Genomic DNA, 23,358 nt, shown 5'->3' with positions numbered 1-23,358 from the left:
ACTCGTGTGTATTATGTCTAATAATACTTTAATACATAATACTTATGTATTAAAGACGTGAGTAAAAAAAGGGTAAAGCACAAACAGAAGAAATGAAGTCTGAATTTGAGGAGAAGATGATTTACTACTACAAGAAATGATACAGGAACATAATTTCAAAGATGGAAACAATTAAATAACTTTCAAAACAAGATGATTCATCTCATATTTACAAATCTTAGACTTGTAACTCTCGGAAAGCACAGAACAGCGAACCGACGTCAGTCAGACGGGGTTCCTCCCCTTGTTGGCATGGCAACCTCCCTCACATCACCCACTGGATTCATGACATGATCATATTGCACAACTGCAGCTGTAAAGTTCAAAAGCAGAAAGTTCAAAACTTAACAAGGTTCTCTTGAGCAACGTCCCGACATCGCTCCTCGCCCCTCGTCGTGCTTCTCTTCACGCGAGAGGTTTAGTTCTGACTGACTGTCAGTAAAACTGTTTTCTCTCTTTGTGTGAGTCCGCCACAGTTTCCACTGCAGCGTGTGACTGTTGCATCAACTCTACTGTGAAATTGACACCCAGAGAGTTTCCGCTGTGAGGACGAGACAGGAAGCAGATTGTGATCATCATCATCATCATCATCATCATCACCACCACCATCGTCGTCGCGCTGCAGGAACCAGAGGACGGCACAGAGATTCAGGCTCTAACGTCTGAACCATGAGCAAACGGAAACTGAGTGAGTTCCACTTTTCTGATGCTGATGTGTTTGAGTTATTATGTATGTTTGTTTGCCAAATACATTGACTCAAGAGATGTACTCGAGTGCAGTTTTGTGTGGTACTTGTACTTGATTCTTCTTCATCAATTCTTCATGGGAAAAAACCAACAAGATGAGATTATGTGCAGTGGAATCAGGAAGACGGAGACGGCGGACGTCGTGAGCAGAGGTATCTATTACGAGGAGCTCAATGTGTTGAGGGGGTTGGTGGTTTCCTTACACGGACCAACAAGTGGTCAGTGCATGGCGTCTCTGTGGGTGTATTCATCTCTCGCAGTACATTTATGACAAAGGGCCACGACCTCACAACTAGACCAAACGTTCTGAGAGTCGCAACTGAACCGAGTTCTTCTCCAGCAGCAGAGAGAAGAGAGACAGATATTGATGGCGAGTGGCTGAAAAGAGGCTGGTACGAGTTTAACGCATGTGATGTGTTGACTCGTGTGTCACTGTGTGACGATGTGTGTTTGTTTGTGTGCGTCGGATCTTTGTCTATTGTTATTTTTCTGGGGGGGGGGGGTTGGGGGGTCCATTGTAGACGAAGCACAGTCGCGTCTTTGTGCGTCAGCATCAATGGTTCGAGTGAGAGCGGCGTTTTACAGAAAAGACAGCAAGTGTCTGCTGGACGGACAACGGCCCACTGAGGAAGATCACCCACGATGCATCTGGGCGACGTTCATTCAGTCCCGTCGGGCGTCGAAACGCAGCGCTGAAGCTCTGGAACGGGTAAAACACAAGTTAGAGCTCGGACACGAAGCCGTACGTAAAATAGAAGGAAATTAAAGGAACTAACTTTAAAGACTTGGGTCTTGGGACCAAATTCTGTATCAACCCACCGTGACGTCACCCATTGGTTCGTCGTTGTGTTTTGTGATTTGCCCCCTCAGGGCCACCGTACCCGCCTCCTCTTTGAACTTGTCTAATAACTGATCCCTGGCTGCATTTTCCCGTTTTCCTGAAGGCAACATGTCATTTTCTTGACTCACATGCCACGAGAACAACTCATGGAGACCCTCGGGTCAAAGGTCAGAAACAATATAAAGGTCCTGTGGTACAGTTAATAGTTAACAGACATCTCGGCCTCAGCGTGTCTGGGAGCCACGTGAGGCCGAGGTGTCTCCAGCAGTTTGTCCTGAGGTCGGCTCGTCTATTAACACGTGTTATAATTAGTTTTCTTTACATTTGTGTAAACTCCTTTTCACATATTTCCAGGTCTCAAGTGGTTCGGGAGCTTCACCAATCTCTCCACCCGCCGCCCCCGGTCCAACGGCGGCATCAAGGACGCGCCCGCCCAGGAGCATGACGGGAGCATCGGTGGAGCCAAGTCAGCGGCGGCGGGGGGCCGGTCTGTCGACGACGCGGAGTCCTCCCTCCGCAACCCCGGCTACGCCCGCTCCAGTGACATGTACACACATGTGGGCACGGTGCCGCGCAGCGAGAAGACGACGAGGAGGAGCTGGAGGGGGGTGAAGGAGAAAAAGAAGAGCAAGAGGGAGGAGGAGGAGGGGGGGGTGAGCGGAGGAGGGCAGAGCCAGGGGAAGGCGGGGGAACATGTCCAGGACTCCCCCCTGCTCAGTGCCCTGTCCAGCCTCAGTGTGACCAGTCTGGACCGACCTGCGCCGGTCTCTGCACCGGCCCGGTCGCTGCCCGACACGCCGACGCCCAGCTGGGCTTCACCTTTGACCTCAGCGCCCGACGGCCGCTGCTGCAGTCGTCCCCCGGGAAACCCCGCTAAGATCCAGGGAGCTCCATCGAGGAGCGGGGAAGCTTCAGAGCCGTCGGACATGACGACTAACAGAGTGGTTTCGCCACAGGACGTGTACGTGCCGATGGACCCGATCGCCGAAGCTGCTCGAGACCGACAGGAGCGCGCACAGGAAGCCACGGACCCTGCGAACGGCTCACAGGAAGTGGCGAGCGGCGAAAGGTGAGAGTCTGTCTGTTGTTTGGGTTTTTTAAATTCGCAGTCTCGACTGTTGAATCTTTATTTTTTAAAGAAACTGTGACATTAATTCTCACTTATTGCAAATCAACTCATTTGCAGAATTAATAAATATAAACTGTCTGAAACCAGAAACATTTGAAACATGCCGGTTTGTATTATTATTATTATTTCAAAACAAAAGACTAACCAGCATCTTCACGCTGGGAAGGACGAGGTTATTGATTTTGAAAAAATGTCTACAGCTACAACAACAAATAAAGATACAGAAGTACACAATACAAAATACTAAATAATACACTTTTATCACATTTTTACGAAGTAGATAATACACAGACTGTAAAAGAAGATGGACGCCGCGTCTCCACTTCCTCCCGTTGTACAGAAATTAAGCAAAAATATCTCATACAGTAGCCGCCATCTGGACTTGGTGACGTGACGTGGAGTCAGAGTCTGTGACGTAGTGATCGTGGTATCGAGGCCCCGCCCACACGCACACGCTCTCTCGGCCAATCGTGTCAGCTGTCAGTCCTGACGTCACCGCTTGTTATTTTATATCATCAAATAACGAATGAGAAGCAAAGTGATCAGAAACATGAACACGTGAACAAACATCAGTGATAGGAACGACCTCACATGACATGGAGGGGGCGGGGCTTAGGACCTGTCCTGCAGCCAGACACCAGGGGGCGATCGGGAGGATTTGGCTTCACTTTTGGTTATATTATAAATGATATAACAAAAGTCATAAAGAACCCTACTTCACATGTCAATAATAGACGTAATGTTTGTTTTGACTCCAAAATGATGATAAAAAGGTTTTTAGAATTTTAATTTAGTAAACATTCATGTTATTTACCTTCTTACTACGTAATTACGATAATTGTGCGAAAAGCAATTGTTACGTAAATGAAGTTGTGTTTTGTGTTAAAAACAGTTATAATATGTTTTTTTTGTAAATATTCGCTTCATTGCGTTACCTCTACGTAATTATGGTAATTATGTGAAAACCAATTATGTTACATGAATGAAGTTTGTTTTATGTTGAAAAAAAAAATAATAATAATTATAAAAATGTTAGATTAATAGAGTGTTAGTGTCGTCGAACCGAACACTGGACCATTAAGTCCTGGTCAATATTAAAACACATGTAGCAGCAGCATGTGTCCCCCGCCTGCCCGGTCGCTGGGTGAGGAGGAGGAGGAGGACGAGGAGGAAGGTGAGACGCAGCTCTAACGATCGTCAGTAAAAGTTTGTCATCCGTCACCATCCATCGAGTATCACCAGAGAGAGACACGAGCTCCAGGTGGCAATGAAACATGAAACGCTCCTGAGCAGTAAGCACGTTAACAAGTCTGCTGCGTGTGTGTGCGTGCGTGCGTGCGTGTGTGTGTGTGTGTGTGTGTGTGTGTGTGTGTTCGTGTGTGTGTGTGTGTGTGTGTGTGTGTGTGTGTTACATAAGCGGAGGAAGAATGTGATCCTGCTCTGGTTTCTGTCCGAACACCGATGAGCTCCTTTTTTCTCTCGGCATCATCATCCTGTGTGACTTCATCCCGCTTCAGTCGGACCTGATCGTCGACCTTTGACCCTGTCTGTCACTCGCTCTCTTCAACGCCTCCTTCCGTTCCCGCCGGGCCAACGGAGGATCCCAGCGTTTCCTTCATGATCCCTCGTGATCTGATTTCTTTTTATTTCATAATCTCAGAAAAAACGGAGTCTTTGTTGAGCTTGTGTCCCGGTCATCATGAGAAAAAAAAATTAAATAAAAATCATTTACAAAATGATGAGTTCAGGAACAATCAGGGACAAACAGGAGAACGCTGAAAAATGTACGACACAGGGTTATGTGAGCGTCAGGGAGACGCTGGTGTGTTCTAAGTGTGTGTGTGTGTGTGTGTGTGTGTGTGTGTGTGTGCTGTCTGCTCTCAAGAGTTTGTGTTTGGGAACAGAAGGTCACCTCCCTTGACGTTACTCGTGGAAAATATGCGGCATGTTGAGGACCCAAGGTGCAGCTTCACTGACACAACACATCACTGCTGTCAGGAGGAAAACCATGAGGCCGTGGTCGAAAGGCCTCAGCGCTCGCTGACTCCCGGAGCCGTCACAGTTTCCTCTGCTTCAGGCCTGAACCGTTTGCACGTATGACACGTTCCCCCGTCCTCGCTGGAGGAGCTTGTTGTGTTGCAGGCTGTTGCTGGGCGGGCGGTGTCAGAGCAACGGAGAGAGAAAACCTCCCGATCTGTGTGGTGACCGGGGTCAGCAGCCGCACACTGGAACAAACTTCCTCCCGCTTGTACGAAAAAAAATTGCGCCAAAATATTTCTGGCGACGCCATCTTGCATTTGAAACAAGATGCTTTGTATTTTTTTTTTTTTTTTAAAGACTAACCAGCATCTTCAAGGCTGGTTATTAATTTTTACTAATTAATTACTAATTAACAATAATGACTACAGCCTCTTCTACAAATACAGTTATAGAAGTTTCACAATACAACATACTGAAAAATACACTTTTATTTTCATTTAAAAAAACATTAATAGTTCAAAGACTTGTCAATAAAGAAGGACGAAGGGGCAGACTGGGGTTCACTGGGAGGGAGGGGCCTTAAAGAGACAGGAGCTCAAAACCAAGTGCTTCAGACAGAAGTTGTGAAAGAGGAGCTGCAAGAAACTGATGTGTTTACTGAGCATTAGAAGGCTGTGAACCTTTTGCAGTAATAACCCAGGTCAAGATTATGATCTGATATGTTTCCTGTAAAGGCTACAAGAGCAGGAAGTCCTGTGAAATGAAAGCTTGTGAAGCTATGACGTGTCTTAAAGTGAACTTGTCGTGTGTTGCAGGCGGCGCCACGTGACGGGCGGCGGTGGAGAGTACGTGAAGGTAAAGCTGGTTCTTCTCACGTCCTCAAATCTGGTTTGCTTCTGTCGCGCTCTCATTGTTCTGCTGCTGCTCTTCTCGCTTCCCATTTGTCCAAACCAGACACTTTGTTTTCCTCGGGACTGGATCAGGGTTCGGTTTGGCCCCAGTTTCAGTGAAGCCGCATTAAAGGGGCAGTAAGCGATTCCAAAGCAATACACGTTTTGTAAAAATATGCAAATATTTCCTCACCGTCCGTTAGCTGCGGGTTTTTCGGCTCAGCCCAGGCTCCGTAAATGGAAAACAAACAAATGGTGCGGACCGCACCACCCAACACCGCCAGCACAGTTTGTTAACATCACTCCTCGATACGTGGTAGCTGGTGTCGCTGCGACTCCCATTGCCGAGGTGGCGACCAGCCAGAGCAGTGAAATCCCAACAACAACAAAGAGAGAGACAAGCTCTCCTTGCTATGGGAGAACAACTAGATTCTACCTGCGGCTGTGATCCTCTGGGAAGTGGGAACGTGGCGGGAAAGAAATAACGTGGGAGCTGCTGCATCTGTTGCCAGTGGCAACCGTGTCCAGAGAAAAGACACGGAAAATCAGACAGTTCCCACTCGTTTGACTTATAGTTATATACTTGACAAACACACTTGTTTTAATGTGACACACGGGCAATGAATGCTAATGCTAATGAAATGAAAGCTTCCAGGGCTCATAACAAACACACACACACACACACACACACACACACACACACACACGGCTCTGGCCTGGTGCCAACCCTTTGATTCAGTTGAGTGGGACAAGCCATTTTATTAAAATAGTAATAACTGTAATTACTGTAATTACCAATATAACAGTAATAACAGTAACTGTGTGTGTGTGTGTGTGTGTGTGTTTGTCCCAGAACAAAAGCGTTCGCAGTCCGTCCCTTGGCGTAAACTCTTGATATACAGTAGCTTCTTTTAGTTCAGTTTTGTTTGTGTAAAGACGCGACAGACAAAGCTCCGCTGAGTGATGACCCCTCGTTGCCACGGCGATGAGGCCAGGACTCCAGCATGGGTCCGGGTCTCGGGGCCCCTGGTGCCGCCAGTGTGGATGCCAGTGTGGGAATGCCAAGGCTGTGTCCCCCCCTCCCTCCCACCCTCCTGTCCTCTTTTAACACACACACACACAAACAGAGCTGAGGAGGAAGCAGCTTGTTCCATCAGAGGAGGAACATTCCAGACGATGGGCAGAGTGAAGACGGGAATCGAACCCAAAGCCAACAAAGGCTACATGATGGTCTAAACGTCTTTTGTTGTTGTTGTTGTTGTTTGGTGTGTGTGTGTGTGTTTGTTCTGTTGTGTTTTCGTGCCTGACCATGCGCCTGTGATGTCCCCCAAGTTCTCCAGAGGGAAGTTCTGCTTGGAGCCGCCGTCAGACAAACAGAGGAAGCAGCTGGAGGAGGAGCTGAAGCTGAGCGGCACAAACCTGAGGAGCCACGGCTGGTACCACGGACACATCCCCTGGCAGGTCCGCCTCTCTCACACACACACACACACACACACACACACACACACACACACACACACACACACACACACACACACACACATTGCCTCATCTTAAAGGGTAACTTCCCCCCCGAGTTTAGGTTGAAGTGTCGCAACACTGGAAATTCAGTAAATGCCTTTAGAACGCAGTGCTGGGAGGCGGAGCTAAGACACCTACCCTTATCCAATTTGTTTTTACTTGCAAGAGGTGCTTCTGTGTACACTGTCTTAGTGCAGTGCCAGTGACTAAGTGCAGTGCCAGCTTCAGTGACTTAGTACAGTGACAGTGTCTTAGTGCAGTGACAGAGTCTTAATGCAGTGACAGTGTCTCACTGTCGTGACAGTGTCTTAGTGTCGTGGCAGTGACAGCGTCTTAGTGCAGTGACAGTGACATAGTGCAGTGACAGAGTCTTAGTGCAGTGACACTGCTTTAGTGCAGTGACAGTGTCTCAGTGCAGTGACAGTGAATTAAGTGGTTAAGGGGTTTAGTTTCTCAACGTCACCTGGTGTAACACTCAGGTGTCGGAGAGTCTGGTGGTGAAAGACGGCGACTTCCTCATCAGAGACTCTCAGTCCAGTCAGGGCGACTTTGTCCTCACCAGCCGCTGGGAGCAGACGACGCTTCACTTCCTCGTCAGACAGACGGCGGTTCAGTCCAGTGACGCGTACACGCGGGTCCAGTACAGTCTGGAGGGCGAGTGCTTCGACACCTTGCAGGCCCTGGTCCACTTCTACGTGGGCAGCAGGGCGGTTCTGACCCGGTGGAGCGGCGCTCAGATTCACCAGCCGGTGAACAGGATGCTGCCGCTCAGCTATCTGGACACGGCCTTCTGCACCACCGTCAGCCCGCCGTCCTGCCACGGAGAGGGGACGGTCCGTCCGAGGAGGTGAGATCTTAGGTCATACTTTAATCAGAGCCTTTCCTGATTTTAGTTGATTTTAAATTTTCACTTTATAATCTGGATTTGCAAATAAACCTGTAGCCAAGAGTCGAAAACACCAGTGGCCTGATCACGTTGCTCTTCTTGTCCCCACCCACCTCGTCTTCTCGCAGTCCTTCCTCTCTCCACCACAGGGAGGCAGACCTGAGCAGAGGACGGGACAACCACTCTGCTGGAGAATCATCTCCCTCGACTCCAAACAGCAACAACAGTGAGTTCAATACCGAACCAAACTCTGTCTCGTATTGTGATGCTGAACCAACACTCGTGTTTTTGTTACATTTGATCTGGTTCGCACTAAAGAAGTTCAGTTTGACCACCTCTTTTGGTCCATTGGTCCAGACAGTGGTCCCAGGAACCTTTCACACTTTTGGTTCAGATCAAACTGAAAAGTCAGAAGGTCCAGACCAAACAAGCAGGTGTCAAGTATCAGGAAAACGCAGCCCACGTAGGTGATGATGACAGGACGTAGGTTTGTCATGTAAAGTAGCAAAATGGCAACGTGAAACCAAAACTAACCAGATCGAATGTAAACAATGTAAGAAAAAAACACAACCATTGTAACGATCCGTCTTTGCCCTGTCTACCTCCATCTCCAGCCCCGCAGCCCAGAAGCCCTTGCAGTGGCCAGGCAGCCAGTGTGGCTCCATCTCCATCCCTCTCCAGGCGCTCGAACACCACCCAACCCACGTCCTCCCCGAACAGCGGCAACAACAGATCCCATCCTCATCAGCACCAGGACTCTCTATCCTCTGATTCGGATGGAAGCTGCTACACTGAGCTGTACCCGGGCCCCCAGAGCTACGTGGAGAGGCTGCGGGTGGAGGAAGGGTCAGTGGCCGTCGATCCACTGAGGCTGGAGGATGGGACTGGGTTCTTTTCACCGATGGTCGAGGCGGTTTCTTCCTTCAGACCGAGCAAGTACGAGTCGCGGCTGATGCCCCTGGAGAACAAGCCTTTGGAGGTGGCCATTCTGCGAAGGGTGAAGGAGCTTCTAGCCGAGATCGACCCCAGGACGGCGGCGAAACACATCACCAAGGCCGACTGCATGGTACTGGTTCAAGCTACTCTAGTCTATATCTTTGTTAACAGCAGTTGTGTTTTCATCAACCTATTTTTACGCGCATTTTGAAAGATTGCACTATAAAAAGTTGATGGAAACTGCACAATTTCGAGAAAATAAATCGCAAAAAAGCTGAAATGCTCACTTAAGATGGAAAAACAGTTAATGGGCAAAATGCGAGATGGAAACAACTTTGCCAAATAAGTTCAACATTTACAGGTAAATCCAATCGCCAACTTTAGTCACACGGACATTTAGTTAGCTCACGTTAGCTAACCTAATACTACTACCAGAGGCGGTCCTCTGCTCTACTACTATGCCTACTACCAGAGAAAAATTGTTTGGGACTGTAGGTGGTGATGCTTGTGATCGTGTAGAACACAAGCCCCAGTTGTGAATAAGTTCATAGCAGTTTAATTGAAGTTTGAGTGTGAAGTGTGATCGTAGCAATAATTGTCTGCGTGTTTCCCAGGTGGCCAGAATTCTGGAGGTGACTCCGGAGGTGCAAAGGATGATGGGAGTCAGCTCTGGAATGGAGCTGCTCACGTTGCCACATGGCCAGCAGCTGAGACTGGACCTGCTGGAGAGGTGAGTGGTGTCACACTGTCTACGGTCCTCACACGGTGTTGCTCACAGCTACAACGAGGTCACCGCAAGCAGTGCTCGACCTGTTGTAGTTAAAGAATAGACATGAGATGACAGAACAGAGCTGCGTCTCATAAAGGTTCTGATGTCGCCTGTTTGCATTCATTTTTAATTTACGCCCTCTCGTGGCGGCAGCAGGACATTGTCCCTGGAAGCTAGCTTGAAGTTAGCTTGACTACCAGACTTCATTTCCGTGGGTGTGACCGTGTCCCGTTAACAAAGTCTTATGAAAATAGATCCTTTTAGAGGAAAGGCCATCTATGATACGACGATATCTCTCCCGCCATGTTCCCGCAGGTTTCAAACCATGGCGATCACGTTGGCGGTGGACGTGTTGGGCTGCACGGGGACGACCGAGGAGCGAGCCAGTCTGCTCCATAAAATCATCCAAATCGCTGCTGAGCTCAAAAGCACCATGGGAAACATGTTCGGCTTCGCTGCCGTCATGCGAGCCCTGGAGCTGCCGCAGGTAAACATGCGACGCTCAGACCTGCTTGAAATGAGTTTACCAAAGTGTTTGCTTTACAAAAGTGCCCGAATATATTCCTAAAATAGTAGAATTATGTGAATTAACTGTTAAAAATTGTATTTTGTGAGTGTTGTTGGTCACTCTCGTTACCACTCCCCTGTGTTTGTTTGTTTGTCAGTAGGATTACACAAAAACCACTGAACAGATTTTCACGAAATTTGGTGGAAGAATGGGTCTTTTGACAAGGATCCGCTTAAAGGGTTATTTTAATCTTATAGTATCTTATGTTGTCAACAGTCTCTTAATTCCCAGACTCTGGTCCTGGTGTCTTGCATATGTAGCTTGTAGTTATCCATCCATGATACTAATAAACCAGCTCTTTCATTTTTTCGACTCTGGTGGGGGTGGGAATAGCACGGGGGGGCAGTCAAGTGAAGTGCCCATGATTTCTTTCTGTCTTGCAGGTGTCCCGTCTGGAGCTGACGTGGATGGCGTTACGGCAGCGGCACACAGAGGGCGCCATTCTCTACGAGAAAACTCTGAGGCCGTTTATGAAGAGCCTCAATAGTGGGAGAGGTAAAGGTCCTTCAACTCATCACACCCTGAACATGGCTACAGAGCGACTCCTGTTTTGGAGAGCACAACTTTGTTTTTTCACCCCAAAAAAATGCTTTTTGTGCGTCTGTCCTCCTTCAGAAAGCTGTCCGCTGTCCACCACCACCTTCCCCCACGTCCTCCCACTCTTGTCTCTGCTGGAGAAGAGCGTGGCGGTGGGCGAGGGGGCAGAGCCGTGGGAGACGGTGGAGGTCGGCGTGGACGTGGTCATGTTCCACCTGGGGGCGGCGAGGACCATCGCACAGCTGGGGGGCATCTACAGATCCAATGCTGAGAGCAAACTACAGGGTAAGAGAGGTTCCCGTGGTTGTTGGTCAGTACTTGTTAGTTCACATCAGTCAAGAGTCAAGTTGATGACCAGAAACTATCAGAGACACTTAGGTCTTACTTGGCGCCCCGTTGCACCAGGTGTGAGGTAGAGGCCAAAGACTGCGCCACTTGTTTGTGCTCTCACTGCTCTGCTGTTGACTCTGATAAGATGCTGTGACGTTCGATGTTGCAGGTTTCCAGGAGCATTCCGAGGTCCTGGAGCTGTTCCAGACCGACTTCCAGCTGAGGCTGCTGTGGGGCAGCAGGGGGGCCACGGAGAACCGGGCTCTGCGATACGCCAAGTTTGACCAGGTGCTGACCGCCTTGTCCAACAAGCTGGAGCCGCCTGTCAGATCACGCTGACCTCAGAGCTGGATGAGCGACCAGTCATTTTCTGCATCATCGGGACAGTCGGTCAGACACTGAGCAGCTCCCCCCCAGCAGTTGGGGGTTCTGATACCTTGCTCAAGGGCAGTTGGAAGGAAGAGCACAATGGCGTTTGTATTTTCAAATCAACCAGACTCCTAACAGTGCTCCCCGTTTCTGCCCTTAAACGCAACGGACAAACAGTTGAGAGGCGAAAGAAACGTTTCTGCAGCAGAACCAATGTTGGCATCAAAGGGGGTTCTGAGGCTAAATGGTTATGTTTGTGTTACCGTTCCTGTGAAACTGATCCCAACTGGCCTGATCCGGGGCCGAGTGAAGGTTATATTTGACAACTCTCCTTGGGTAGTTGTATAAAGGGGCATTTTGACCAGAATAAAGTAGTTTCTGGAAGACACCTCTAGATATGTGAAACATTTGTGTTTCCCTCTACCACTCTCATCCCTACATTTAGCACCGATCACAGTATATTCTGAACCGAAGACTTTGACTTTGCTTAAGTCAGAAACCAGCATGCTGTCCTGCTGGCGAATCTGTTGGGTGCACTGTCCTCTGTAGGCATAATTCAGTAAGCACGACCGTGTCGTCCCGTGAGTAATTATACTAGACTGTCACGCAGTAAAGGTCATACCTCCAACAAGGCCAACAGTCCCCTTCTGCAACCACATTTAAATCTGCTAAATATGGATCCATTAATTTGGGACAATCTGTGAAAATTAACAACAAGAAACCTGTCAAATATTAAAGAATGTAAATCCTGTATCCGTTTCGTGAGCTCTTTCTTGGGGCATGTCCCGTCCAACATCTGCCTTAAGGAGGCTGGACCTTCCCCTGAATCCCCCAACTGTATCTCATGTAGTACACAACACAATGACAAAAACAATAATAATTGCAGTTATACAGTTTATTTTTTTGGCATTTTGTTGTGCTTACGAGGGCAGGACACAGCTGTGGTTTAGCTGAAGTAAAACTGTTAATCAGTCAGAGAAGTTAAACTATAAATATCCAAAGTATGCAGCAACTCTTTGTCGGTCATTGCAGACTCCGTCTCTGATGTACAGACCCCTTTTCAAAGGCCGATCATACCATAAAATACCAAAAGACGTTGTTTCTACAATCCTCATTTCAGATTTCCACCACAGCTACGGACGTCGTCCTGGTAATGCTTCAAAGTGATGGAAAATATTTTTTTACTCCTACGATAGGACTGGAAATTCTGTTTGTACTTGAAAGAAAACTCCAATGATCTGGCACACACACACTCCTGTGATCAAAGGCCCACACACACTCCTATGATCTTGGATCTCATCGCATGGTAGTGAATCCTCTCAGAATATATATATATATATCTATAACCATTTTCCGCTTGTAGCAGACACAGCGGCGAGACACTGAGTTCCTTGACCATGCATTGGGAAACCGGACTGAGACCACCAGCCGGAAAGACGAGCAGAATTCTTGAGGAACCGCATACAGACACCTGAAAGGAACTCTTCATCGTGACACGGCCTGGTTATTGGAACCTTTCTCTGTAAAGGGAAACACCCACAGTTCTTACCGGACTCTCCACAGCGATTCGAACTGTCCAACCAACACACAACTCGCGCAGTATTTTTCACTACATTACATTTTGCTGACGCTTTTGTCCAAAGCGACTTACAATCATCGGGGCAGGTAACATTAAGAGTCCACACTGGGATGACCTAGAATCGAACGCCAACCTTCTGTACCATAGTCAGCGGTGTAAACCACTAAACCACACCAGCTTTTTCGATACGAGAAAATTGTGGTAATAGTGGTAGTTCTTGCACGAGAAGTCTCTTCTTGAATTTCTCAGTTTGGGATCAGACAAACTACATCTTTCTGTCGTCATGGCCGACTGAGCTGAGACCTGAGCATTTTGAAAACATTTCTTTAAAATCTGACAAAACAATTATTTATTTGTCTGAATATTTTTCACATCCTATCATACTAGAGTCCAGAGGCACTCAGGAAGTCAATTTTACTCCTTTTTAAGGAAGCCTATGTCCGCCAGCAAAAGAAAAAAAAAAGGTGAAAAGTTAGCGTTGATAATTTAAAAAGGCTCATGAAAAGTCAAAATGATGAGATAAAAAGTCATAATAATGAGAAAAAAAGTAAAAATTATGAGATAAAAAGTCATAATTATGAGAAAAAAGTCATAATTGTGACATGAAAAGTCAAAATGATGAGATAAAAAGTAAAAATTATCAGATAAAAAATCATAATTATGAGAAAAAAGGTCATAATTGTGACATGAAAAGTCTAAATTATGAGATAAAACGTAAAAATGATGAGATAAAAAGTAAAAATGATGAGATAAAAAGTCATAATTATTAGATACAAAGTCATAATTATGAGATGAAAATAAAAATAAATATTAGCTAAAAAGGAAAAATTATGAGATAAAAATGTGTATCTTATCAAGGCTACTTGACCTTTGTTTTTCTTTGGATGGCGCACACCGACACATTCCATAATATTCCAGAATATTCTGGAATGATATTTCTGTCAATCAAACTTCCCCTCGTCTGACGCGCTCTCGCAATGCCTTGTGGGAAACCTAGTCCCGCCCGTCACCTTGCTGCTCGTCTCCCTTCGCCTCTCAGGAAGCGATAAAACTACAACGCGCCCGGCGGGCGGTCGGTCGCTCGGTCGCGGGGAGAGGAAGGTCCAGGTCCAGGCTCGAGGCTCCAGGCTCCGTCCCGACATGTCGACCCTCCGGTGCGTGCTGTTGCTCGGCCTCTGTCCCGCGGTGTGCGGCCTCCTCCAGACTCTGTACTGCGCCTGGTCGCAGCGCTGCGACTGCGACTTCAAGCCGAACGTCCGAGGTGAGAAGTTTGCTTGGGTTCTTCTCCCTGCCGTGGCGGAAGCTAACTTCCGGTTAGCTGAAGCTAACGTCCGGCTAGCTTGCACAGAAACGATATATAAAGTCACGGCGTTTGTTCAGTTTGTTCGGCGACGTAACGTGTGTGTTGACCTGGAGAGATGCTGATCTAACCGACATGTGAGTCTCCAGGGATCCAGAAGAGCGACTCTAGGTGTATTTATTGACAGTAGTGGATGTTATGCTAGTTAGCAAAACAGCGCGACACGTCACTCGCTGTGTTGCATGTAACCAGAGGCGATTCTAAAGTATGTGGGGCCCCGAGGGCAGAAAATCAAAGTTGGGCCCCTGTTATAAATAATCTATCTATTTAAAAACTATTCCTTGTTTCATATTTTACATTTCAGGGACAATGTAATTTAACACAGTTCCAATACAGATGACTAAACTTGTGTGCCGGATCCTGCACTATAATAATAATAATAATAATTGTATTTATATAGCACCTTTCAGAAGTAGCTTCACAAAGTGCTTTCACTAAAACATACAAATCACAGACAATTTAAATCAGCATTCCATCATTAATACGGTTTTCAGGTCACATATATGTATAAAAAGAAGACAATATAAGAAGAGGACATGGCTACTATGGTTTTTTACGTTTACATCGTAATGAAGATTTCAGTTTCATGAAACCACAGGCCAACTCCACAGACATGAACAATACATTTAAATACACTCACCAAACATCAGATTAAACAAAAGAAATAATGTGATGCGAGTGTCAGTCACGTAATTCAAAAGTCCTGACGACCACGTATCGGTCACATGATTTTTTTAACCCAAGTGTGAATGTATTTAAGAGATTTTGATATTGTCAAAAGGTGTAAAAGCACTGATACGCAAACTGAATATGTTTTGACAAGTTTTACATTTTTAAATAAATTTGCAGGTTTAAATGAACACAATCATACATAAGTGAATCAAATGTGCTTATAACAACAACACAGCCGTTGTGAATGAAGTCATGTGGAATTGTAAGAAACGACCCAACCATATGTGAACTAATTGACATTGACATTAAGAGATTTAGTGTTTTAAACAGAAGCGTTTCCTCTTCTGTTGTCTCAAAAGAATACAAAGAAAATTATTATTATTTTTATTAATTTTGTGATTTATGTTTAAATCCATCAATAACTGTTTTAGTAAACAAGCGAACAGACGAACCGAACCAAATCGCATGGCGACAGTTGATGCTGACGCACTTTGTCCGCCATATTTTACTTCACGTGACGAATCCACGTCGCTGCTGTGTCTTGGAGACCTGCTACCTTTGGTCGTTGTGACACAGTATCAACCAAATCACCATGGTAATCGTGGTTATTGAGGATTTAAGATTGTATAATTAACTGTCAGGAATTTAGCAACATTGTTAGCCTTGATACCGGTAAACATTTGTTTTCTCTGGGACTTTAACGTTGAGTGGCTTCTTCCTTCCTTTTTATATATAAATATATATATATATTTATATTACGTTTTAACCACTCAGCTGTCGAGGATCAGCTGGTAACGTTAATATCACGGCGTGTCTTTTGTTGCCCCCCCCGTGGCCCAGACTTGGAGTGGGACCTCTACAAGAACGTCTACGGTCAACACCTGGCGCAGGACATCGTGTCCGAGGAGGTGGCCCGGTTCCTCCAGAACAAAAGCCCCGACCGGCCCCTGGTGCTGTCCTTCCACGGCTCCTCCGGGACGGGCAAGTCGCTGGTCAGCTCCATGCTGGGGAACCACCTGTACGGCTCGGCCATGAGCAGCCCGTACGTCCACCAGTTCGTCCCCACGCTGCACTTCCCCTCGCCGCAGCACGTCGACGAGTACAAGGTGAGTGGGGGGGGGGGGGGGGGGGGGGGGCACGAGTGGTCAAGGTTTGATTGAATCACTTCTGGAGTGAAATGAGGAGTAAATACTAGAGTCCGACCAATATATGAGCCTTTAAATGTGCATTTATGTTTATACATTTTAGGTCGTATGAATGTTTATTTTCTTAATTCAAATAATATTTATTTGGTTGTATTTGTATTTTTTTTTTTTATGGTTAAACAAAAAATATTAAACCTCAATTACATTTCTGTCATAAAGGTTTTGATAATGACCTCTTAGGAATCATTGACAAATTATAAATAATATATATCTATATATATATAGATATATATAGATATGCACTTTAATAAATTCAGCCCAAGTTGCCTCTACTTTTTATTCCCCTTACAACCAAATGTAAGGCAGGAAAAGTTAAATACCGTTTATACTTGTAGAATCAGATTAATTGAATCCTTTTGTAAGTAAAAGAAAACATTATTGGGTAAGTTTGTTTGTGTTCCTTGGGGAAAAGAGTAAGCGTCAAGCCCAAACTTGGACAAACTACATAGTGCATCAAAGGACAGAAGTATTTTCATCCTTTACAGACTTTGTGGGAACTTTATATTTCCGTCTGTTGGTTCCACAGGAGCAGTTGAAGAGCTGGGTGAAGGGGAACCTGACGGAGTGCGCTCGCTCCGTCTTCATTTTTGACGAGATGGAGAAGATGCCCCCGGGTCTCGTCGACGTCCTGGAGCCGTTCCTGGGTCCGTCCCACGTCGTGTTCCTCACCAACTACCGCAAGGCCATCTACGTCTTCATCGGGTAACTAATACACTCACACACACACACACACACACACACACACACACACACACACACACACACACACACACACACACACACACACACACACACACACACACACACTGGCGTAGCTGACTCTGGTGTTTCCTGCAGCACCACGGGTGAGGAGGTGATCAACAGACGGATGGTGGAGAACCGGCAGGCCGGACGGGAGCGGGAGGAGATCGACTTGGCCGAACTGCAGGACGCCGTCGCGCACACGCTTTACACCACCAACACGAGTGAGTCGCAAAACCTCTCTCTCCTTTCTTTCTGTCTTCTCGTCGAACAGACTCAGTTACTAGTTTGTTTTTCCTCTTTCTCCAGGCGGCTTCTTCCAGTCGAGCATCGTCAAGCAGAAGCTCGTCACCAGCTTCGTTCCCTTCCTGCCGCTGAGCCGGCGCCACGTGGAGCAATGCGTCCGCTCGCAGCTCAGCCAGCGGGGCAGCTGCGGCCGCACTGACGTGGTGGAGGCAGTAGGGGGCGACATGACCTACGCCCCCGCGCCGGGGCAGTACTTCTCCACCACGGGCTGCAAGGCCGTCGCCGCCAAAATCAACCTCTTCCTGTGAAGCGAGCCGTTGGTTCTTTTATTTAAATGTTTTGGGACCGAAAGGGAAACTTCTTCCTCTGAGGTGAGTCGCTGGAAACAAACGGGAGCTGTGACCGTCCTGCCTCGTGGAGGTCAGAGGTCAGAGCGGAGGGAATCAAACTCGCGACCCCTCGGTGCCAGGTTTCCCCCGAAGACGTTCGTCGCTCCACGTTCCCGTCTGTGAGACTCGAGTCGCTCTACCTCAAACCCAACTCCACTTCTGATTCGTGAAGTTGGTTCAGATTGTTTACTACATGTTTAGTTTCTTTTAAATTCATTATTATTCATTATTATTCCATATCTTTATTTTTTTCCCGGCGTCGTCTCGAGGTTCCAGCCGGAGCTTTGGTTCCTCGCTCGTCTTTTCAGCGTCTCACAGGAAAAGAGAAGGAGCTCGGACTCTTTTCTCACTGTTATGTCTTAAAAAATACTTTTTTTCTCCATATATAGACTCTTTATGAACTTTTTAATTTCTTTGACAGACAAAGACTTTGAGGGAGTTTCAGGTAAAAACCTTTAGTCTGTAAAATGTTGTTTTATATTTTGAAGAGGTTTTGGAAGTTAAACTCACAAACTCACTCAAAATATAAAAGTGTTGAGACATTACAAAATGACTTGAAAACAAAAAAGATGGAGGAAAAAATAATAAATCCCTCTGAATGATGAATTATTATCATAATTCAAGTACAGTTCAAAAACTTTAAAATGAGTGTGGCTGCAGAAATGTAAAGGGAACTTCGAGGCTACAGGTACAAGTGTTTTTATATAAGAACTCCAATATTGATATTGAATATCAGATCTTTAAATATGACCTTATGGCTTCACTCTGACTTTTTTAAATATATTTTTTATTATGAACTAGAATGTTACTCAGAGCTCGACTGTCCTGAAATCCAATCAAGACACATTTGCACATTTGTTTTTTATTCTTAATGATCCAGGAATTATTCACTGGAAAATCAGGGACAAAAAAATAGTTCAATAGAAAGAGATAAAACAATAAAACAATTCCTGGATCCCCAGCTTCCTCCGTGTTCCATCAATCCACCAAGGTCTCTGGAATTATCTGATCGGGAGTATTTCATCCTGCTGAAAAACATACAAACGATGGGTGAAATCATAAGTGAAAGTGCCAAACATAGTTAATTTTTTAAAAGCTGAAAGAAGAAGAAGAAGCAGAAGATGGATTTATGTTTACTTTAACAGTCTGTGTTCCAGCAGCACGTGAGCTCTTCTGCCACCAGGGGGCAGTAAAGACTCGACGCAGAGTTTCACCTGGTGCTTTTTTTAAAAATCACTCACTCCCTCATAAGTGACTGTAATTATTTATTTGACCTTATTTAATTTCATTGTATTTTTAGTGTAAGCATGTATTTTCACGGTGACGACACTTTAAACTGCACTTTTCCTTCACGGAGACGTCGAGAGAGATTCGCTCTGTGAAGACAAAGTGAGACTGAGTCCGGGTGAACACTTTTTGATGATGAAAATTATCACGTACTCATTAACGACTTTAAATTATATATTGTTTATTGTATTGAATCATGGGTTTATGAAGAAATGCAGGATTTCTTAAAAAAAATTTTTTTATTGACGAGCTGGTTGATGAAGATGAATTTTCTTTCCCATGTCATAATATCAGACACACGACGATCTGAGTTTTCAGGCCGACTTGTGTCTTTTGTGTTTGATTCAGACTTTACATTGTTGTTGTTTTTATTTTTTTTGTTCTTTGACCTTTAAGTTTTCAGTTTCAGCGACTGAAACTTTACCCTGAATCAAAATGTAACTTCTGTTACATTGTAAAGTGAGAAAAATAAAAAATATCCAGGAAAAGATCAAACTGTTCAGTTTTTTTCTTCAGACTTGTGTAAAGAGAAGCAGCTTCTCTTCTCTTTGTTTCATAATCATGGTTTTGAATCTGTAAAAACCTCTTTACAGTTTGTAATATCTAGAGGACTTATTCACAGAAATTGAATATATTGTCCATAACTATGTTCATATATGAGTTAAATATAGTCACATGAGGTGGACCGACCTCCGTGTGAGTCTCCATGTTTCTACGTCGTGTTGAATACGCTTGTTGAACTAAACGCTCCAGAACACGTCGCGTTCACGTTGAATTGAAATGGAATCAGCGGTGCGCCTCCATAAAGTGTCCCCTGTCGGTCGCTCAGTTGGTTGGGGTTTTTGCTACTTCACCACCAGATGCTGGTTGAAACAAACTAAACATTTTCCTGATTCACGACTTTAGTTATTTTGAAGAACTTGTCATAGAAGCTGGAACTAAAGATTGTGTCAGATGATTGAATGTGGATATTCTTTAATATATGACGCAGATCCTGTCGTCAGTATCCAACATTTTATAAAACTTTCCACAGGGTTTGGTCTATGATTTGATTTTTTTGTATTTTCAATGATGTGTTAGTGAAATGTCGAGCGTCTGTTTGTCGCCTCGGAACAGGAAGCAGACGTGATCTCTTCTCTCCGACAGGAAATTAATAGTTTCTCCCCGTCGGATATGAACAGGTGTCAGAGGGCGTCGTGTGTGTGTGTGTGTGTGTGTGTGTGTGTGTGTGTGTGTGTGTGTGTGTGTGTGTGTGTGTGTGTGTGTGTGTGTGTGTGTGTGTGTGTGTGTGTGTGTGTGTGTGTGTGTGTGTGTGTGTGTGTGTGTGTGTGTGTGTGTGTGTGTGTGTGTGTGTGTGTGTGTGTGTGTGTGATACTTCAGTTACTTCTAGACTCAGTTCTCTGTCTCACCAGCAAACTGCCCAACGTCCCGCTAACAGCATCTCAGAAAGAATTTTTTCTCTACCAGCACCCCGCTGCCTCCCCCCCCCAACACACACACACACACACACACATAACACATATACATATATATATATGCATACACGCGCATGCCACGATCCTGCCGTGATGACTTCATTACCACACACACCCTCACCCTCCTCCTCCACCATGCGGAGCGGTGCGAGGAAGAGGAGGGGTTCGAAGGTCAGCTTAGAGAGGCCTCTTCACTCCAGCTGCTGTATCGTCCTCTTCCTCCTTCTGGACGAGGACACACACACACACACACACACACACACACACACACACACACACACACACACCTCGTGTGACCTCCGGGCCTGTTTTCACACGCTCCCGGCTGAAGACCGAGGTCCAGCTGTCTCCTCGGGACACTTCCTCTTCTCCGTTCCCTTTACCTTCATCCCTCTCTTCCTCTTCCTCTCCTTCCTTCCCTCGGCGGCTCCTTCACGAAAATGGGATGTCAAAAGCCACTTTCACCTCCTTCTCCTCCTCCTTGCTCCTTCCAGGCCCTCCCTTCTTCCTCCCCTCCGTCCGAGGCGGGGGGGGGGGGGGGCGACAATGGGACGCTGCTCCTTCCTCCCCTCCTCCCCACCCACCTCCACATCTGTGAGTGCCCCTCTGTCTCCTCATTCTTCTCCCTAACCGCTCCATTATTGGTCTTCTTTCACTTGTAAATGTGGCCAGCGATACTTCTGATGGGTCTTTTATGCGGGCGGCCGGGGTCAGGGGAGAGGTGGGGGCTGTGGGGGGAGGAGGGGGAGTGGACACAATGAGGGGGGTGGGTCAGGGTTGAGGGGGGGGGAGGAGGGGAGGTTAGTTTAAGGAGTCTTGTGCTGTTTTTTTGTGTTTTTTCTTGCGGGCCAAAGTGTGAGGGGACAATCGTGACAAAGAGTTAAATCCTTTTTTGTGTGTGCAGTCATTTGGGACGGGCGGCTCTCGCCTCGGCATTCCTGCAGCTGGCCGTCCCCCGGCAGGACGGAGAGGAGCGGGGACCCGGGCCTCCGAGCGAAAGGGACGACCCTTTCTTTTTTCAAACAAACCCACATGAGCCGAGGGCCTTTTAGCAGAAGGTCCCAATCCAGCGAGTTGTGGACGCTGGTGGGCGACGCCACGACAGACGTCACAATTGAACTTCACTATCAAAGCATTAGGAGCAAAGAAGGTGTCAAAAAACAGAAGAGAACTTTGAAGTTGTAGCTGGACGAGTCCGTATCTGAGTTTGGTCGCAAGCAAACATTTGTGCTTTTTTTTCGTCATTTCCAATATTTGCCCGTTCACTTCCCTCCGGTGTCTAACACACAACATGTGAATATGTGGCTCCAGCTCAAATATTTCAACTATTATTATATTTGAATATTTAAAAAGAAAATCCGAAGTGGCCACTCTGGGGGGGGGGGGGGGGGTGTGTGTGTGTGTGTGTGTGTGTGTGTGTGTGTGTGTGTGTGTGTGTGTGTGTGTGTGTGTGTGTGTGTGTGTGTGTGTGTGTGTGTGTGTGTGTGTGTGTGTGTGTGTGTGTGTGTGTGTGTGTGTGTGTGTGTGTGTGTGTGTGTGTGTGTGTGTGTGTGGCTGAGTGGCCTCCACAGTGTCATGGCCTGACCAGTGTTCTGTGAGATTATCTGTTATTTTAGCTTCTGTTCTGACCTCTGACCTCTGACACACACACACACACACACACACACACACACACACAGTGGAGGGGTGGTCGGTCCCCAGGACAACAGGTGGACAAAGGGGACGCGGCGGGGGGAATGTGAGGCGCGGAGGGGCGAGGAGGGTGCTGGGGGGGGTTATTACTGGGGGCTGATGGGAGATGAGAGGGCGCTGGGGGTCAGGGCGACCTTGGCCTCTGTGCGGTGGTCAGATGGGGTGCGAAGGCCACCGGCCGCGAAGGAGGAGGATGAGGAGCGAGGAGGGATAAAGAATGTGAAATGCTCCCTTCAAACCCGCAGTGATTAATGACTAAACACACACACACACACACACACACACACGGCGACCGGCTGACCCCCGGGTCGTGGTCGTGGTCACTTTCCCAACGCTCCTGATTGATGAGCGATTCCTTTCCCACCACAAATTATGGTAATAACGCCGAGAGGGAGACGAGGAGCTGCAGCTGCTCGGCAGCGGGAATCACATCCACCTCAGATTCTGCTGAGCAGAAACAGTTCCAGTGGGTTTTCTCATGACGTAGAAAATACTTCCCAAGGTCAAAGGTCACACGTAGGATTTTCTCCAGATTCACCTCCGGGTGTATTTTGTTTTAAGAACTGTAGCTTCTGATGAAACGACCTTTCATCCTCGTCGATGTGATTTGACCTCCGGAGGATTGAAGATTTACTTTACTGCTTCACAACCTGTTCAGACGTGGACCCGTCACGTTATTTCCTCCAGATTTTGGTCTGAACGCTGCGACGCACTGAAGGAAACGGTGCTGGTGAACTTTTATCTAACTTCACTCAGATGTCAAGATATTCAGTGTAAAAAAAGATCACAAGAAATGCTGCGTCTTGAATTCCCTCGACTGGCATCGAGGAAGATTGACAGTTTGACAGTTTGACAGTTTGCAGGATTAAACAACGACTACTGAACGGATCCATTCAACTCTGTAAATGAGCAGATCCAGGAACTTTTAACGTTGGGTTTTTTGATATTTCCACTGATTCCCGGGAATAATTAGTGGAACTTAATGAAAAAAATGTATGTACATATTGAGCGGATTGATATCTATGAGATCAGGGGCGGGAGCATCGACAAGGCGTCAGTCGAGGCGTCTTGCGAGGACGCCGCCTGCACGCCGGTCTCACCGGGAGGAGACCCGGAGGTCGACCCAGGACCCGCTGGAGGGACGACATGTCCCATCAGGCCTCGGGATCC

The 23,358-nt window shown here is 46.6% G+C and overlaps 2 protein-coding genes across 5 annotated transcripts; both read left to right on the top strand.

The window, feature by feature from the left end:
- Window positions 1-314: 314 nt before the first annotated feature.
- sh2d3cb (SH2 domain containing 3Cb) lies at window positions 315-12,293 on the top strand. Of its 4 annotated transcripts, XM_047329040.1 has the most exons (13): window positions 315-727; window positions 882-938; window positions 1,982-2,696; window positions 5,552-5,591; window positions 6,959-7,087; window positions 7,627-7,994; window positions 8,162-8,259; window positions 8,648-9,099; window positions 9,584-9,699; window positions 10,054-10,225; window positions 10,690-10,801; window positions 10,922-11,128; window positions 11,343-12,293. In XM_047329040.1, the coding sequence occupies exons 1-13, from the start codon at window positions 709-711 to the stop codon at window positions 11,510-11,512; spliced, it is 2,655 nt and encodes an 884-aa protein (XP_047184996.1). In that variant the 5' UTR covers window positions 315-708; the 3' UTR covers window positions 11,513-12,293. The 4 variants fall into 4 exon arrangements, with proteins under 4 accessions (XP_047184996.1, XP_047184997.1, XP_047184995.1 ...); XM_047329041.1 differs by lacking the exon at window positions 882-938 and having other exon boundaries at window positions 328-727; XM_047329039.1 differs by lacking the exon at window positions 315-727 and having other exon boundaries at window positions 745-938.
- Window positions 12,294-12,418: 125 nt separating this feature from the next.
- tor2a (torsin family 2, member A) lies at window positions 12,419-19,511 on the top strand. The gene is made up of 6 exons (XM_035638911.2): window positions 12,419-13,207; window positions 14,161-14,382; window positions 15,994-16,259; window positions 16,885-17,060; window positions 17,196-17,323; window positions 17,409-19,511. Exons 2-6 carry the CDS (start codon window positions 14,262-14,264, stop codon window positions 17,651-17,653), a joined length of 936 nt encoding a protein of 311 aa, XP_035494804.1. The 5' UTR covers window positions 12,419-13,207; window positions 14,161-14,261; the 3' UTR covers window positions 17,654-19,511.
- The last annotated feature ends 3,847 nt before the right edge of the window (window positions 19,512-23,358 follow it).

This window comes from Scophthalmus maximus, chromosome 19 (genome assembly GCF_022379125.1).
Source record: "Scophthalmus maximus strain ysfricsl-2021 chromosome 19, ASM2237912v1, whole genome shotgun sequence".
NCBI lineage: Eukaryota > Metazoa > Chordata > Actinopteri > Pleuronectiformes > Scophthalmidae > Scophthalmus > Scophthalmus maximus.
Note: the sequence above shows the minus strand (reverse complement) of the source record. Positions and strands in the feature narration are given on the sequence as shown.